The following is a 19528-nucleotide window of genomic DNA, read 5'->3' as shown; positions in this document are numbered from 1 at the left end:
GAAAGTATTGAATTACTACAACAGGAATTTCCTTCAGACATTGTAAACTTATTTGATTTTGTAATAAATTCTGGTTATTTTTCTTTTAAAAATAAGTTATATCAACAAATTGAAGGAACAGCAATGGGTAATCCTCTCTCTCCTGCTATCTCCAATTTCTTTATGGAACATTTTGAACAACGTATCTTTGACAATATTTCTCCCAGACCTACTCATTGGTTCAGATATGTCGATGACATTTTTGCTGTATGGAATGGCTCTTCTGATGAACTTCAACAATTTCTCAATAAGTTAAACGCATTTCATCCTAGGATCAAGTTTACCCTAGAAGTAGAATCAAATAAGCAGTTAGCCTTTTTAGATCTTCTAATTCTTCGCCAACCAGATGGTAACCTACATTTCTCAGTTTATAGAAAGAAGACTCATACAGGCCATTATATCCATGCGGAATCTCATCACCATCCCAGTCAAAAGGCAGGAACTATTAAAACACTGGTTCATCGGGCCCACTCCTTTTGTTCTACAGACGATCTTTTACAGAAAGAAATACGATATATAACTTCTTCCTTTCTATCTAATGGCTATAAGAATTGCTTCATTAAAAGAACTTTGAGTAGATTTAATATGTCTCCCTCTTCAAACACAGAGGAAATAACACGCATTACCATCCCTTATATACAAGGCATCAGTGAACGTATAGCAAAAATTTTAAAACCACTGAATATTTTTGTTGCCTTTCGACCGTTTAAAAAAATCTCCACCTTTCTCGCTTCTCCAAAGGACAAGCTTCCACATCTCAATCATCCAGGTGTCTACCAGATTCCGTGCTCTTGTGGATTATGTTATTTCGGACAAACGGGAAGATCTGCCTCCATTCGGCTAGAAGAACACCAATCTTATATTGAATACTTTAAACCTGAAAAGTCTGGACTTGTAGAACATGCCATCTTCACTAGACACAGAGTTCATTGGAAAAAGACGAGTTCTTCACAAAAGTCAGTTTCTCATGGAACGCCTTTATAAAGAAGCATGTGAAACTCTACTTCATTCTCCTAACTTAAACAGATCCGACGGCTTACGTCTATCCCCTTTATGGGAGATAGTACTTTACAAATCAGCTAATCTTTCCTAACTTTTTATTGTATTAATTTTTTTTTTTTTTTTTTTTTTTTTTTTAGGAAAGTTATTGACCTTTTTAGTTATCCTACACCAGCTACTTAGGTGGCGCTTTTTGGAATTGTCAGTTAATGTTTAATTTTTTGTGCCTAATTGTACTGAAGATGCCTGTGACACACGGGCGAAAATTATACCATTAAATAATTTTTCTACGTGAGTTTTTCCGTTATATTTTTATGTATAGGGTGACATTTGCTAGGACAGGAAGCCATGGTAGGAGGAGTTGATTTCGAAGTACCTGAAATAATATGCAGGGTTTAGTTCAATTTTATTTCAGCATTATCTGCATATAATGCTTATTGACATAAAGTAAAATTCTCATTGTTAAGTGTGTATTGCAGATTTTTCTGGTTAGTACATATTGGCATGCAATGTTTTTTTAGCATACCTGAGCTGAGACAAATTTGCAATTGCTGATACATTTTGTAACTGCTGATTAGTTTTTATAAAAATATTTTATAGTTTAGTTTTATTTATATTGTTTTTAATTTTATAATTTTTTCTCCCCTTAAAAATGTATTTTTTTGACTTCAGAAATTTTTAAAATATTTTCACTTGGGTGATTCTTGAAGATGTTTATCACATAGACTACTGTATATGCAGCATAATAATACAATGCAACTATGTTCCCACTTTAGGTAAGTGCATGTTGTAGCAAGTTCATTCCTTGTGTTATAAAGCAGCTGTGTAAAGATTTCAGTTCATTGCACTTTCTTGAATCAAGAACGCTGAATTCATATAGACATTTTGTATTTGCTCAGTGATGTCACAAAAATGGAAGGACTTACTCAGAAAAGTCACTGGTATCAAAGATTTAGCTATGCTGTTGCATCTGGGTTTATTGTAATGTACTGTAAAAACTCGACGTAGTTTAAAAAATTCCAAACAGCTTTACATAGATTTTTTTACATAGGTCAAGTCCCATGAGAACTGTAAATAACCTTGTTTGTTTCTATGTATATTTTGCAAAATATTAATGTAGTTAACCCTGTGGGAAGTGAATGTATTTACTGTTTTCACATCGAAAACAAAGGCAATGCTTTCCCAGGGGAACTTTGTATATGTATATAATTATGTGTAAGAGTGCAGAAAAAGTTGTTTACTAGTTTTGTATATAAGAGTTGCTTACAGCACTAGCATCTTTAAAGATAGTATCTAAGAGTGCCGCTAGGTTTAGAGAAGTTTCCGTGGCCTCGAAAGGAGAAGCAAAGTATCAAAGAGGTTCACTATTTTTAGATACAAGTTTCCACATCCGAAAAATACGATCAAATGATTGCACTGAGGAGAACAAAGAGCTGGTTAAACTATAAAGAAGATGAAAGAGTCGTGCCGAATTCTTCGGGATTTACTACCCTTAATGCAAGGTCGCAAGATCACAAAATAAAAGGAGACTGAGCGGAGCATAAGGGGCTTCCGGTTCCCGTCACTGCCAAAGAGAAGCTTCCAGGGCAGAGAGAGGGCTTCCAGAAATTGCAGAAGAAGGAAAGGCTTCCAGATGCCAGAGAGAGGGGATCCTGGTTGAGAGTTGGCGGCAAGTTCAGTTTCTTGGAGGCAGCAGTTCGAACTCTTGGAGACTGCAGTCGTCCAGGCATTTTCGGCAAGTCAAAGCAGAGGAGAAAAGGCGATGTAAATTACCCAAGGCAGCTTCACTCGGAAGTTTTTCTTTTCACCATGGGAGAACAACCTTTTACCGGAGCTGAATGAGTACTGCAGTCCACAGCCCGCTATTTTCCCAAAGAGATGTCACTGAAGCCAGACATTCCTGAGGAAGCTCAAGATCTGAGATGAAAGAATTGCCTTAGAACTTTTTGTGCAAGACTTTTAACTGAATGTGCAATACAGAGCCTTTGTAAGTTCCATACTTTTGTACAATTCCTTTTATAGCGTGTTATAGAAAGACTTTTAAGAATTTGGTTAATAGCAGTAAGAAGTGTCATTAAGAGAATCGATTGGCATATTGGAAGTTGATATAAAAATTGTACAAATAACTTAACAGAGAGTTAGCTAACCTCTTTGCAGGTAAACTAGAAGTTTAATAAGTTGAATTTGTAAGCAGAGAGTAAATAAGATTGTGAGTTAAAGAAGTTAATTAGTGTTAAAGTAAAAAGTTTCTAATTTATGCTAAAGATTTTATAAATGGATAGAGAAAGCAATCTCCCTGTTGTTTAATTCATGTATAAATTGTAAATAAATGTGTTTTAATTATTTGTTAAAAGAGTGCTGCCTGATCTTTTATTTTACAACTGCACTGTTCTTAAATAAATCGGACTTGTGAGCAGGAAATAATTTAAGGCAATCAAAACGTAGTTCAGTTACTTACGAACCACGACTGTTGAAGTTAACATCATCATCATCAAATTCCTGACATGTACCCTCAAGGAGTGTACAGGATATGATAGTACTACATGAAAAATTTACATCATTACTAACTTCCTATCTACAATTTTACTCCAAATCAGTCTGTTACTTGTCAAGACTCCAATATTATCATTATCAGGTCATATATTTCTATCATCTAAGGCACATTGTACCATATCAATCCACCTATATCTTGGTCTTCCTCTGGGTCGTTTTCCTAATTACTCCATACTTCAAGAATATCTTTTTCTCATGTTTTCCTGTTACCTTTATCATCTCTAACTGCTTTTACAGCACTTTTTCCTCTATTTCTAAGCTTTTTCAACAACCTCCAGAATATCTTACCACCTTCTTTATCTATTCTATGTTCTATGTTCTTGCCAAAGTACTCTCATGACTTTTGTTTAGCTAGTTTTACACAGTGTTTACCTTTCTAACATTTGTCTCTGTTTTCTCTAAGAGCAAAAGCTGACTTATTTGCCAGGAACTTTTGATATGCTTTCTGCTTTTCCTTCACTGCCTCTTCAATTTCCTGTGTCCAGCATGGAGTTTTGATTTTTCTATCCTTGCTGACAACCTCACCACATGCCTCTCTGGCTGAATCAATCAGTGTTTTCTTCAAGGCTTTCCACTGAATCTCCAAGGTTTGGTTCCTATTCTCAAACTCTTTCATTTTTTCTTCAATAATCTTTGTATATTTTATTCTACAGTTCATATCTGAGAGCTGCTCAACTTTTATTTGCTTTAAAACTTTCTTACATGTTATTCTTTTCAATATGAAATTCAATTTTATCCTGCTCAAGACCAAATAGTGATCACTTCCAATTTCAATTTCTCTGTACACTCTGGTGTCCTGCACCAGGGAGAAAACATCACTATTAACAATAACATAGTCAATGAGACTTTTCTTATTCCTTGCCTCTTCTCTCCATGTGAATTTGTGCACATTTTTATGTTGGAACATGGTGTTAGTAATAACCAGTCCATGTCCTGAGCAGAAATCCAACAGGTATTTGCCATTATTACTGGCTTTGCTCTTTTCTCCAAATTTTCCCAAAATATTTTTGTATTTCTGACAATCATTTCCTACTCTGCTATTTAGATCCCCGACAAAGACCAATTTTTCCTTTTTCATTGTGTCAGTTGCTCAGTGAAGTAAACATCGATAAAAGAAACTTCGCTCGTGAGAGAGAGGGAAATTTACCAGAACTTTTATTTAGTCTTATGCCAGTTAAATTATATATTGGTGGCACAGTCTGACAAATAAATTTCCAGTATTTCTAGGCATTAGACTAGTAAATACTGAAGGTGGATAATCACAGTATACAGTAGAATAAATGAGAAAGGAGAAGAGAGAAAAAGTGCTTTAGAGTATAGCTATAAAGAATTAGGAATAGAATAAAGATAAAGAGATATTACATATATAGTCGAAAAAAAATACACATTTATAATGGTGCAGAAAGCAAAAGATATTACAGTACCCCTTGATAAAGTATTTCGGATTTGTGTGTGTTTCAAGAAATGAAAAGATATAAAAAATTTATGTATGCCATAAATTAATATATCATTACATAATTACTATATACATGCATATGGAAAATATTCATATTGGCCAACATGTACATCTTTGGTGCCATGGCTACTTTCTACCTGCCATCTTGGAGGGTCTAGCAAAAATTAATTGCATTTATTTGATAATCTCACAAACACACACACACACACACACACACACACACACACACACACACACACACACACACACACACACAGGGATTTCCATTTCTTGGTCTGTTCTGTTGTGCAGTGCTTCATAGGTTGCCATAAAAAGCCTTTTAGACTTAACTCATATTTCATTCTATAGGACCAAAATGTCTAGTAGAACTGCATGCTTATTAAATAAATATATCAACCCCCACACATGAAAAGTTGCAAAAACCAATAGTATATCAGTGCTGTGTGTGGGTAAGGTGGCTGGAAGAGGAAGAAAAGCCTGTTGAAAAGATCTTGAAGCTGGACAATAAATGGATGTTCAGCAGCAGCTCATATTATTTGTCTTAAAAGAAAGTGGGGGAGTGATGGTGATACCTGCAGAACAAACTTGGATATGTTATATTCAGAGAGTGACTAAATAATACTTGACTAAAGTAGCTTGATAGTGCCCTCCACATATCAGTACCTGAAGTCTCTCCACATAGATACATTGTTAGAATAGATGAGATCTTAAAATGAAGACTCTTTGCACATTACTATTAGATTAGATTCTGTGTATCTGTCTAATGGGTGATCTTTAGAACTTTTTTGATTTCTGTAACCTTATGGAGACTGTATTTAGTCCCTCACAGTGTTATCCTGTATATTAAAAGATATATTATGCAGATTACATGGAAGAAATAGTGCTGGAAGCTGCAGAGGAAGAAAAGAAGTTAATTTTGCTCATCATCATAAATATGCTCTACTTATCAGAAAACTAATGCTTCTTTTGCATATCTATTAAAGATGTCTCATATTGCTTCCTTTTGCTAAATACTGATCTTTAAGAGATTTCACATAACTAGAAACCCTTAAAAATGTTATTTCAGGGATTATTAATGACTGTTTTTTTTTTTGTTTCAGTTTCTGCTATCTATTACTTGTAAATTATTGACATCTGAGAAATTCAGTGGCTTTTTTATTTTTAATACAGGACACAATTATGCCTTTGAAGACGGCTGATTTTTTTTTAAATAAGAAACTGAGCAAGTGAAAGTAGTAATAGGATTTTTCTTTATAAGTAATGATTCCCATCCACAAAATTATGTTACATTATTACCGTTGATGAGCTAAGGATTTTTTTTTCCTTCCTTTCATCAATTTTACATATTTTTTGATATTAAATCTCTTATTTTTTACATAATTTAAAAACCCTTTTCTGAACAGACATTGAATTTTTTCAAGCTATTTCAACCCTCTAATAAGTGTGATGGTCTTGCACTGAATGATGAAATTCATCTTACACCTAAAGACAATTATAGACATCAATGCCCACAGCTATATTTGAACTTACATGTTGAGATATCTGATATATTGTACTATTATAGTCAATTATGTTGAGTATTGCAGTCACATTTCCTTTGCTTGCCTTGACTGTTACTATATGTTTTGATTTGATGTCAAATTTTTATGGCTGTTTTTTTCTCTCCCCTGGATGTATTACTTTTTTTCTTTCCTTTTTTTTTTTGAAAGGCTTATGTTTTTAATTTTAAGACTATGGCTTCTAGCTTATTGATGCTTGCTACTTTCTAGGATAGCTTGCTGGTACATTCAGTGTTCACCATGGTGTGCACACAAAGTGTTTCAGGAGCAGTTCTAAAATTAAAACCTTTTCTTAAAATTTTTGTCTCATTGTCCGAAAGCACATTCTCACAGCTTGCCAGAAATTACTTGAGCTTTATCTTCAAAAGATTCTTCCTGATTTAAAGTCATTATTAGCACTATACATTTTATACCTATTTTTGGCTGACACACAGTCAGTCCTCCCCAAATATCAGGGCAAAAGGGTTTTAACTTTCTTGAATACTCCTGTTACATGGCAATCAGATGGTTACCTCTTTTGTTCATTCTTCCAAAATAAAACAGGTACATCCTAGTATGGAGATTGTTCTCACGGACATAGTTGGGTTCTCTCATCCCTATTTAACACACCCTGACTACTAATAATTCTTACCTGAGGGATTTGTTTCAGACCAGGTATTGCTCTATGTGGTGATGGGGGGGGCTATTGGATCTGGACTCTTCCAGCAAGACTGTACATTGTGCAAGCATAGTTCAAAGAGTATATATCCAATATATTGGATACCATGTTGGCAAGGGATACCAAAGAGACAAGTCTAATTCTCCTGATTGAAATCCCATTGAACATTTGTGGGATAATGTGGAATGCAGCATCTACCAGTTGACACTTTGGCCAAGCTAACTGCTTGCAACCATCTTGAGATTGACTCCACTAGACCACAGAAAGTACTGAGGTCTAGTTGACAATATCAAGATGAGTGCAAGCAGTTAGCTTTACCAAAGGAGGCCCAACACACTACTAGATAAGTGTTATAATGGTTTGGCTCATAAGTGTATATACCACCCACCTTACATCAAAGGCACAACAGATAGACTGGGATACCTGCCAAAATGACACAGAATTAGAATCCTCTACATACCACTCAACAAAGTCTCTACTTTCTCCTTTCCATCATGTCTCTTCGGTATCCCTTGCCAACATGGTATCCAGTATTTTGGACACAGGACAAGACTACCTCACAAAAACTGGATTAGCACAACATGCCTTAGACTATTTCATCAGATGGCAAAAAGCCAACTAATTACACAATTTACTTCAAATCACAGATTCTTGGCAGCAGCTTAAGTATCACAGAAGCCTGAACTGCAATAGAACTGATGGATGACAATACAGTTTTATCACTATCCCATATGTTGAAGGCATCTCCAAATTATTTGATTCAATTGATCTTAGAGCGACTTTTCATTCAGTTAATAAACTTTCCTCCTAAGCTCTGCAAAAGATACCTTTGGCCACCAATGATGTCTATCAAATTCCTTGCATTTTCCAGCAGATTATCATACCACATGCAGACTGGTAGATCTATTGCTGTTCTCTATGATGAACATCCTGAGTGTTAGATTTCATGAGCTGGAATAGTATGGACTTGTTGAACATGGCATTTTCTTGAAACATAAAATTCTGTGGAAGAGGACTAAAGTCCTATTTAAAGCCATTTTTCTTTTAGAACAGTTGTATAAAGAGGGCTGTGAAGCCTTACTATGTCACTCCAATCTGCATAGATCTGACCGAGCTTAATCTGAAACATCTTTACATGAATAGGAATAAACTTGGAAGATTAATGTCACAGTTTTGCTAATGGAAGTTTGTATGCCATTGTCCAGAAGTAACTACTGTGACAGTGCAGTAAACTCAAATTCCTGAAAACCACATGACCTGCATAACAGTCATGACTGATGCCACATTCATTGACTTCACTGAAGTCAATGGATGTGGCACCACACTAGACAAACAGCAAACTGCTATGCACATAACAAAACAGAAAATTTTAAGGGAAAACATTGCACAGTGCATGACATGGAATCATGTTATGTACTGTGAATGGAAATCATGGAAATAATATGAAAATCATTGAGAAGATAGAAAACAGTTGGCAATGGGAGCTTAATTCTGGTGAGATTATTTTGCATTACATTGGAATTTATTTTCAAGTTTAATAAAAATATAATTAAAAAAGAACATTATTAAGAGAATGCTGTTCTTTCAAGCAAAACAGGCAAATATACCTTCATCTATGTAAACAATCTAATTTCTTCCTGAAAATTCCATGAAGATTTATGCAGTGCAGTTATAATACAATTTAAATATAAAAGATAAATTGTATTATAACTGCTCTGCATAAACATTTAAATTAAAACATACAAAGTGTTATTTCTATAGATGTAGTTTTCCAGTGGAGATTACATAATTTGCAATCTCATTTTTGTTCTCTCAAATTAATTGTATCTTCTTTTCCTGAATTTGAAGCTAATAAATTACATTTAAAATTTTTTCTTTATTTCACAAAAATTAAATTCTAGAGATGTTTCACATAGAACATCATTATTCACAAGAGTCCAGCATGTGCTTTTTAACCATATATAAAATGTTTGGACTTTAGAGTAGTTTGGACCATGCTGATTTATTTTGTTCATGTGTGATTGGCAAATTCTTAAGTCTTTATCATGTTATTTAGCCCTTCTTTAATTTTGAATTCATTGCTGAAGATGCTCTTGATATTTAGTTGGAAAAAAAAAAGCCATTAATAAAATTCTAATGGAAGTTTTCCATTGTATTAATTTTTAATTTAAATATGCTGTTAGAATTCCTAGATAATAACTGGCTTAATTTTAGTAAATTGTTTACTTACCTATCTACTTAGTACTTTTTCCAGCAAACTTCAACATAAACAAATTTATCAGCTACAGGAATTAGGATATGGAAATCATCGAGAAGATAGGAAACAGTTAGCAATGTGAGCTTAATTCGGGTGAGATTATTTTCATTACATGGGAGTTTATTTTCAAGTGAATAAAAAAAGTGACTAAAGAAAGAGTTTTGCATGAGCGGAGTGAAAAAAAAGAAGTAAATTTTAAGCTAGTTTGCATTTCTGGAATCTTGGAAAAGTGGGCCAGTGTTGAAACATTAGAACTAAATGCAGTAATATGAAACTGTAAGGTGAAATAACATGACTTTTAAGGAGAGGTTATTTTTAACAACCTACTCACATTCTATAATAAACATCAGTTTAGATGAGAGCAGTAGATGCTGTGATGTTACTAGCTTTTCAAAGGCAGTGTCCAGTTTCTTGCTACTCTACTTTTGTCTAAATTAGGATTTTCAGGACTGGATAATTTGTTGGTGACCTGAATAAGATGGCTGGTATTATCAATTTATGAAACTAAAACCTTTTGCTTAGAAATTTTATTTCCATTAATATCTAAGCATTAATATTTATGTATTTCTTTAATTGAAAAGTGCATTCTAAATTTGTTTTTGTTTAGTTGATAAAAGTGGGGATGTCTGTATATCAATCTTACATGAACCAGGTGATGATAAGTTTGGTTACGAGAAGGCATCAGAACGTTGGTTACCTGTTCATACTGTGGAGACAATACTGATTTCAGTTATTTCTATGCTTGCAGATCCTAATGATGAGTCTCCAGCCAATGTAGATGCAGCGGTAAGTAATATTTAAAATTTTATATTCTTGGTTACCCCAGACTTTAGAATTTTAATGGTGTAATATAAATGGTTCAAGTATTCTAATGCTATTGAAAACTAGTTTTTCTTCCCTTTATGTCCATCTAAAAAACAGTTTTCATTTATTTCTTTTTTCTATTATGAATCATTTCTGTGTTAAAAAAAAAAAAAAATAATAATAATGGAATGAAAAAATAAAAGAAATGGCGGCATTTTAGTTATAAAAGTGGTTAATGAATAGTGGAATATAATTAGAAGGAAGCAGAATTTAGTCATGCATTCTGCTGAATATTTTTATTCAGTACTTTCTAATTAAATTGTGATGTTAGATTAAAATGGAATTGGAAATAATTCTGGAAGTCAAATGGTATTAATGAGTTGAAAGGTTATTTTTCACTTGGTTAGACTATAATAAATTTATTTTAATCCTTTATCCAAGTGTGAGTAAACAAAGTTTGCACCTGAAAGTATCTTCAGGACTCCCACTGAAGAGACCTCAATAAAGGTCGAAACTAGTCTGGGTAGTGGCAATTCCCTTAATGTATAACATTATACATATCCGCAAGGAGATGCGTTTTGCATTATGGGAGATACTGAGATAGGAGTGATGTTAGCTTGCTCCACCTTTGTAATGAGTTGCCCGGTGTTGTACTACCTTACCCCAGTCCTGAAGATACTTTCAGGTGCAAACTTTGTTTGCTCACACTTGGATAAAGGGTTAAACGAAATTTATTGTATTAATGAGTTATTTGTTAATGTTAAAGTAAATGCAGTACTATCACAATTGACTTGGATCAGAAAATAATTTCCACATTTTCAGGAATATTTATTTATACATTGTTACTTCTGCTTAAAAATGTACCAGATTAAAATTGGGGAAAATTCATTACTTGCTAAAATTTTGACCAAATGCCATGACTGTATCGTAAAGACTATATGTTATGTTTATCTTAAGCTTTTCCATCTTTGAGAAAGTAATTTTGAGTCACCCAACATTACCACTAGTTTTTATGTATACAGTATTTAGATATAATTTTTATATTCAATTTGAAGCTCAGAAGGCCAAACATTATCAGTATCTTCTGTGAATTATACAATGTTCATGCATAAAAGGCTCTCTGATTTCTTGGAATAGCAGAATGAAAAATTTCCCAGAAATTGTCCCCTAGTTGAATAAAGATAATGCTGTATTAAGCATGCCGAGCAAGGCTATCAACTGCGCTATGGGGGTGGGGACAGAAGCTAGAGGCCCTGCTTTGGAAATGAAACATATCAATAGCAATAGCCATTTGACACTTTCAAAAAAGCAGGGTATTGTTGTTTCACTACCATTTGAATTAAAGTTCTGCAATCGTGTAAGCATCTCTAATTCTTTTACCTCTATTCTCACATCAGTCTGCTACATCTTTTTTCGCTATGCCTTATCCCATGTTAATCTGGGTCGGCATTCACATCTTTAATCATCTTCTTCTAGATTCTCCGGTCCAAGGCATCTTTCCGACTCCATCCTTTCTCCCTAAGTTCCTCTGCCACCTTATCCCTCCATCTGAGTTTGGGTCTTCCTCTTTTGCTCCACTCATTGACCAGCATACTCCTCACTCCTTCTCTCTATATGACCAAACCACCTCAGCCTGCTTTCTTGTACCTTCTTACTGATCAGTCCCACCTTGATCGTCCCTCTGATGTAGTCATTCCTTATCCTGTCCTTTGTCACACCACTCATCCATCTCAACATCCGCATCTTTGCCACCTCCATCTTCCTCTCCTGTGCCTTTGTTATAGGCCACATCTCTGCACCATGGAGCATCGCCGCCCTCACCACCATCTTATACAGCTTTCCTTTCATCTTACAACTCACTCTCTTGTTGCACAGGACCCCGCTCATCTTCTTCCAGTTCATCCAGCCGCATGTTATTCGGTGCTGTATTTCCTCATCAAGGTCACCATTCCTCTCGACGACCGACCCAAGGTATTTGAATTTCTTCCCTGAAGTTAACCTTTCACCCTGGAGTCATATGATCGTATCCTTGTCACTCCCCATTGACATATATTCGGTCTTTACCGGTTAATTTTCGTGCCTCTCTCTCCTCTAATACCTTTCTCCATGCTTCCAGGGTCTTTTCAAGCTTCTCTCGGGGTGATTCACAGAGAACAATATCATTGGCAAACATCATGCTCCCTGGTGCCTCCTCCTTGATGTCCTTTACTAGTACATCCATGACCAGATCAAAGAGATAGGTGCTCAGAGTTGATCCCCGATGGAGCCCTACGACAACGGGGAAACCCTCTGTCATGCCGACACTAGACCTGACTTGAGTTTTCGCTCCCTCGTACATCTCCTTCACCAACCTCACGTACTTTTCTGACACCCCCTTCTTCCTCATGCAACTCCATACCTCTGTCTGGCCACTCTGTCGTACGCCTTTTCCAGGTCTATAAACACCATATGTAGCTCTGCCTGCATCTCCCTATATTTCTCCATCAATCCTTAATGCAAATATTGCATCCATTGTCCCTCTTCCTGGCATAAATCCAAACTGCTCTTCACCAATTTTTGTTTCCTTCCATATCCTTTCTTCAATTACTTCAATCAGTCTGCTACATTTAATATTGTAATATCTCCACTTGGATGGTACACCATTGCAAAATGATCACTCAGTAACAACGATATGAGTTGTTTCTGTTACTTCCTACCATAAATCCATGAATTTAGTTTAGCAGGTGATTTGTTTGCAAAGCTTAAGAAGCCTAGCCAGAAACAAGTAAAATTTGATGTGTGTGGAAAATATTACAAACTATCTTACCAGAAAGCTCATGTTCAATTTACAAAATATAAAAAGGAATCATACAAAGTTCCTACACATACCAGCTACTGAATTAGAAACCTTTATGCAGATATATGTAAGCGTCTTATGCAGCATATATGCAAAATACTTTGGTCATGTGCAGCATCATCATATGTTCTGAGCAGCTATTTAAGAATGCTGCTGATCAGTAATCGTCAAGTGTTGATCACAATGATAAAACAAGATCTTTTGCAGTTTGATAAAGAGCTTATTGTAGGTGCCCATCTGGCTGGAGCCACGATTTTGAAAACAGCAGAGCTGACTGGTTTCTCAAAAGGTGAGATTCTTGAGTGTTTAATCTGTGGAAAAATAACTGTGGTCAGACAAAATCACCGTAGTCTGAGAAAGCTTGTACAAACAAACAGTTTCCTGTGTGCAACAATTGATTTGATCGAAGCATTTAATGAAGGCTGTTACCAATCCTTATCTCACTGAACTATGTGCAGGGAATTGAAGAGGATCAGTACTGGCAGGAGTCCCATAAAGCAATGAACCCAGCTTGCCTTGTAAACAAAACTCGAGGTTCTGGAGGTGGTGTGGGACATTCTCTGTTGTTTCAGAATAGGTCCCTTGATATTGCCAGAATGTGCTGTAATTCAGGCTAAAGGAGGCCCAGCATGGTATTAAGTAAGTTTCTAATTCAGCGGTCAGTATGTGTATTACAGAAACAGAAAATGTTTTTAATCTTCCTTGATAATTTGTATGTCATCAAGAAGGTTAATTTTATAGATCCAATGTTATTTTTAGATGACATAGCCCCTATTGTTATAGGCATAATTAAAGAATGATTAGAAATAATGGAGTTAAAGATATATCTAAAATTATTTACTGAATTAAACATGACTTCATTCAAGACAAAGAATGAGATAATATTAATATGAACTGATTTAGAAGAATGTTACAATAATGTGGCAGACAAAATATTAAAAGAAATAGAGGAATTCTAAGCAAAAGGATCCTGGCAGGTTTGAATAAAATATATAACTTATTTATTAAACTCTTAATTCTATATGCTATTGAACTTTTTATCATACATATTGACTTTCTAAAGTAATTAAGAATAAGAATGCAATAATTAATCTATAAAATGAGACCAGAAATGTTTTCTGTGGTCTTTATTGTTGGCCTTGCATCCTGTTGATAGTAAAAAATCATTCACATTATCTATCAAAATATAAACAATATGAACTCGAGTTAGATGAAACATTCAAAGGGATAAAATTTCCTGTTTGATTAGATGATATATGTAAGTTTGAAAAGTGAGGTAAAATATGTATAAATGTTTGTAGTTACACTAAAGACTGTTATTTATCCATTACTGATAACTCATAATAAAAGTGGATAAGAATGTGAATTTATTATATATGAAGGAAGGACAAAATGCTCATTATTGCTAGATTAATGACTTATATAGATTGATTAGAAGTCAAGTCACAAAGCATGAAAGTAAAGTTTATTTATGTGAATATAGTCTGTGTTATTTCTATACAAAAGAAAAAATTAAATGAACATAAGGAATATTTTAAAAATCATGATGCTGTTACAGTTGAATTGCCACAAGACAACATGTTGCAATTTGAAAATTGTAAAAATTCAAGAGTCCCATTCGTGGTTTATGCTGATTTTCAATGTTTAAGTAAAATTGATACATATAGGCCAAATCCAAATGAACCATATACAATTGCGTACCAGAAACATGAACCAAGAGGCTGTTGTTACTATGTTAAATATGTGAATGGATCATACGAGAGTGGTCTGAAATGTTCTCGGTCTCGGCCATACACTATCGGCAAGATTGTTTTTTTTAAGGTGGCACATCTGTCATAAGCATCCATGTGAAATTGCAAGTCATTTTGTCAAGTAGTATGTTTTATGCAGCTGTCTGAAGCAAAAGTTTTGTTTGTATCCCTTGAAATGGATAAAATTGAGTATCGTGTGGTTATAAAATTCTTTGTAAATGAAGGTTTAATGCCAAAAGAAATTCATTAGAAGTACATAAAATGTTTATGGGCACTCTTCTCCTTCATTTTTGACAATTAAGAAATGGGCTGCCGAGTTTAAATGTGGCCGTATCAGCCTTGAAGATGATCCACATGAAGAATGTCTAAAAAAGTGTAACAACACCAGAAATCATTGATCATGTGCAAGATATGGTATTAGATGACCAGTGAGTCAGAGTGTATGAAATTGATGAGACTATAGGCATTTCAAAAGCAACGTGTAGGATATATTTTGCATGAAGAATTGCAAATGATAAAGCTTTGCGCAAGATGGGTGCCATGCTTGCTCAGAACAGAATAAAAATGCACTCACATGAAAATCTCTGAACAGTGCTTGGAGCATTTTAACAAGAATAAAACTGATTTTGTGCATCGATTTTTTACTATGGATGAGACTTAGATTCACCATTACACACCAGAATCCAAACAGCAGTCAAAACAGTGGACAGAAGCCAGTTGTTCAGCACCAAAGAAGACAAAGTCGGTTCCATGAGCAGGAAAGGTCATGGCATTGGTGTTTTGGGATGCTAAAGGCATTTTGTTTATTAATTATTTTGAAAAGGATAAAACAATAACCGGGGAATATTATTCCGATCTTTTAACCAGACTAGACGAAAAAATTCATGAGAAAAGACCCGGTTTGCAGAAGGGGAAAAAAAATCATCTTTCATCAGGACAATGCACCAGCCCACAAAGATGTTTTGGCAATGGGAAAATTAAGGGATCTGCATTATGAATTGTTGGAACATCCACCCTATTCCCCACATCTGGCACCCTCTGACGTCTATCTCTTCCCAAAACTAAAACTCTTCTTCGCTGGTCAGCATTTTTCTTTGAATCAAGAGGTGATTGCAGCTGTAGAGGGGTATTTTGCAGATCCTACTGAGACCTACTATAGGGACAGGATAATGGCACTGGAGCCTCAGGAATAACTGTTTTAGTCTTAAGGGAGATTATGTTGAAAAATAAAAATAATTTTGAAATTATAAAGTTGGAGTAGCCATAGTATTCAACATTAAATACGAAGCTATTCTTCTTGAATGGCAGGCAGTCTTAAGTAGAGCGATGTGGGCAAATATCAGAATGGGGAACTGGACAAAGAGACTTATTTGGGCCTATGGTCCCACAGAAGGTTCTACTAAGGTAGAAGTGGAGGAATTTTTTGATGCTTTAGAAAAGCAACCGACACAATGAAAAAGGAAAAGTTAGTCATTGTTGGGGATATGATATAAATAGCAGAGTAGGAAATGATTGTGAAACATACAAAAATATTTTGGGAAAATTTGGAGAAAAGAGCAAAGCTAATAGTAATGGCAAATACTTGTTGGATTTCTGCTCAGGACATGGACTGGTTATTACTAACACATTGTTCCAACATAAAAATGTGTACAAATTCACATGGAGAGAAGAGGCAAGGAATAAGGAAATTCTAATTTTCTAGAAGTCCTGGTTGATTCTTCACATTTCTCAAATGACTATGTGGAGGTTTTCTCACAGTTATCTAACTCTGACTAATAAGTTAATTTCTTTTTTTAAAAAAAAAAAGAATGTTATTCTTGATATTGATGTTTTTTCCATGGTGCAGGACACCAGAGTGTACAGAGGATTTGAAATTGGATTCAAGCCTTGAAGAAAACCCTGAATGATTCAGCCAGAGAGGCATGTGGTGAGGTTGTCAGCAAGGATAGAAAAATCAGAACTCCATGGTGGACACAGGAAGTTAAAGAGGCAGTGAAGGAAAACAAGAAAGTATATCAAAAGTTCCTGGCAAATAAGTCAGCTTGTGCTTTTAGAGAATACAGAGACAAATGTAAGAAAGCTAAACTGACTAAACAAAAGTCATGGGAGGACTTTGGCAAGAACATAGAAAATAAATATCAAGAAGGTGGCAAAATTTTGTGGAGGTTGTTCAAGAATCTTAGAAATGGAGGAAAGAGTGCTGTAAAAGGAATTAGAGATGATAAAGGTGACATGAAAATGGGAGAAAAAGATATCCTTTAAGTATGGAGTAATTACTTCAAAAAATTACTAAATGAAACAAGCAGTGATAGCACAGTGATTAAAAAAAAAAAAAAAAAAAAAAACCCACTCAACAGGCATACAGTTAGGAATATATATCCATCATACTTGAAGTAAAAAAAGTTATCAAAGGCTTGAAATGTGGAAAGGCAGCAGGAGTAGATGATATTCGACCAGAAATGCTGAAGTATGGTAGTATAAAAGTGTTACAGTGGCTGAACTGCATAGTACGGAAGTCCTGGACAGAGGGATTAATTCCCCGATGATTGGAGTAGAGCTCTCATAGTACCCATATATAAAAAGGGAAATAAAACTAAATGTGAGAATTACAGAGGCATATCCCTACTGAGTGTTCCTGGCAAGATTTATGTAAGTATACTAGAGAAACAGTTGAGAAGAATTGTGGAAGAAAAGCTTGGTGTAGAACAAGCTGGATTCAGACCAAATAGAGGCTGTCAGGATCAGATCTTCACTTTACGACAAATAGTTGAAAAATCTTGGAAATATAACAATGATCTGTATTTAAGTTTTGTCGATCTGGAAAAGGCATATGACAAGGTGCCAAGAGAGAAGCCATTCAATACGCTACAGTTATATGGTGTTAATTGGACATTATATCAAGCAATACTTAGTCTTTATTTAAGTTGTAAGTCAGCAGTTAGAATTGAATTAAGTACAAGTAGATGGTTTAATGTTAAATCTGGTGTCAGACAATGATGTACATTATCCCCTCTGTTATTCATTATCTATATGGATCACATTATGAAGGAAAGTGGTATTAAACCTGATATTAAAATTGCAGAATTTAATGTCAGCTCTTTGCTTTATACGGATGATGTTATACATCTAAATATATCTGCTGCAAGTCTGCAAGATTCCTTGACTAAATTGAATAACTGTTGTAATAGATATGGTATGAAGGTCAGCAATATAAAGACGGAGACAATGAAAATAGGCAAAATCGTTGAAAATAACAACTGTGTTGTGAATGGAGAACCTGTGGAACAAGTAAAACATTTCAGCTACTTAGGCACGATTTTTAGTGAAGATGGTAAATTAAATATGGAAATAGACAACAGAATCAACAAAGCTGTTATGGTAGGAAGTCAATTGAATAAATTCATATGGAATAAGAAAGAAATTAGTCGGAACACTAAATTAGCTGTATACAAGACAGTGTTCAAACCAGTTTTAACTTATGGATCTGAGAGCTGGGTCAGAAGTAAAACACTTGACCAAATATGAGAGTCCTGAGAAAGTTTAGAGGTGTGAACAGAGACTGCAGATATGAGAGTCCTGAGAAAGTTTAGAGGTGTGAACAGATGGCATCAATGGCAATATCATATTAAAAATGAGGATATTAGGAAAGAACTTGATATTGTTAGCATCCAGGAATGCGTTAGCAAAGCTAATCTCAGGTGGTATGGTCACTTAAACAGAATTGGCGAGGAAAGATTAGCAAAACAATTGTTCTCTGCTAGGTTGGCAGGAAAACGACCCAGGGGAAGACCAAGATATAAGTGGATTGATATTGGTACCAAGTGCCTTAGACTATAGAATTATAAGATCTGATAATGTTGAAGTGTTGACGAGTAACAGACTGATTTGGAAGAAAATTGTAGATAGGAAGTTATTAATGATGTAAATTTTTCATGTAGTACTATCATATTCTGTACACCCTTTGAGGGTATATGGCAGGAATTTGATGATGACCTAAGAGGAACAGCAGACAGTTATTGTAATCTATATTATCAAAATCCATACTTTGTTCCTGCACTTATTCATAACCTGGCATGATATGATACATTTCTTTATTAAAGAACTTGGAAATGATAATTATATTAATCTGATTTTGAATAAAGAAGATATATATATATATATCCTTTATGAAACGTCAGAATTGATAGTCTGTGGTAAACGAGGGTTGTTTGAAAAGTTTGGTAAAAAAAAATAAGTTAAACACATTTTTTTTGAAAAAATCACCTTTATTTTTCAACATAGTCTCCATCAAGGTCTACTCATTTTGTCCAGCGAGTTTCCAATATTTTCATCCCATCTAAAAAGTAGGATTTGTCAAATTGTGCAAAATAATTATCGACAGCCTTGATGACATCCTCGTTTGAAGAAAATGTTTATCCACTGAGCCAAATTTTTAAGTTTGGGGACAAGAAGTTGACACACTAGGCTAAGTCTGGAGAATACAGTGGATGTGGAACCAATTTGAACCTCAATTCGTGCAGTTGAGCCATTGCAATGGCTGATGTGTGGGATGGCACATTGTCTATGAAAGAGCACTTTTTTGTGCACCAATCTTGGCTGTCTTGTCTTCAGTTCTT

The 19528-nt window shown here is 34.8% G+C and overlaps 1 protein-coding gene across 2 annotated transcripts in view; it reads left to right on the top strand.

Annotated features, from left to right (window-relative positions):
- The window catches only part of LOC150092887 (ubiquitin-conjugating enzyme E2 G1-like), a 138923-nt gene that overhangs the window by 100248 nt on the left and 19147 nt on the right, over positions 1–19528 (top strand). For both annotated transcript variants that reach the window (XM_090413435.1, XM_090413436.1), the window contains exon 4: positions 10129–10307. In XM_090413435.1, the coding sequence (XP_090269561.1) occupies positions 10129–10307 (179 nt within the window). The remainder of the gene's footprint in view (positions 1–10128; positions 10308–19528) is intronic.

This window comes from Typopeltis vanoorti, chromosome 24 (genome assembly GCF_054136105.1).
Source record: "Typopeltis vanoorti isolate ZY-2024b chromosome 24, IOZ_Tvanoo_1.0, whole genome shotgun sequence".
NCBI classification, from domain to species: Eukaryota; Metazoa; Arthropoda; class Arachnida; order Uropygi; family Thelyphonidae; genus Typopeltis; species Typopeltis vanoorti.
Note: the sequence above shows the minus strand (reverse complement) of the source record. Positions and strands in the feature narration are given on the sequence as shown.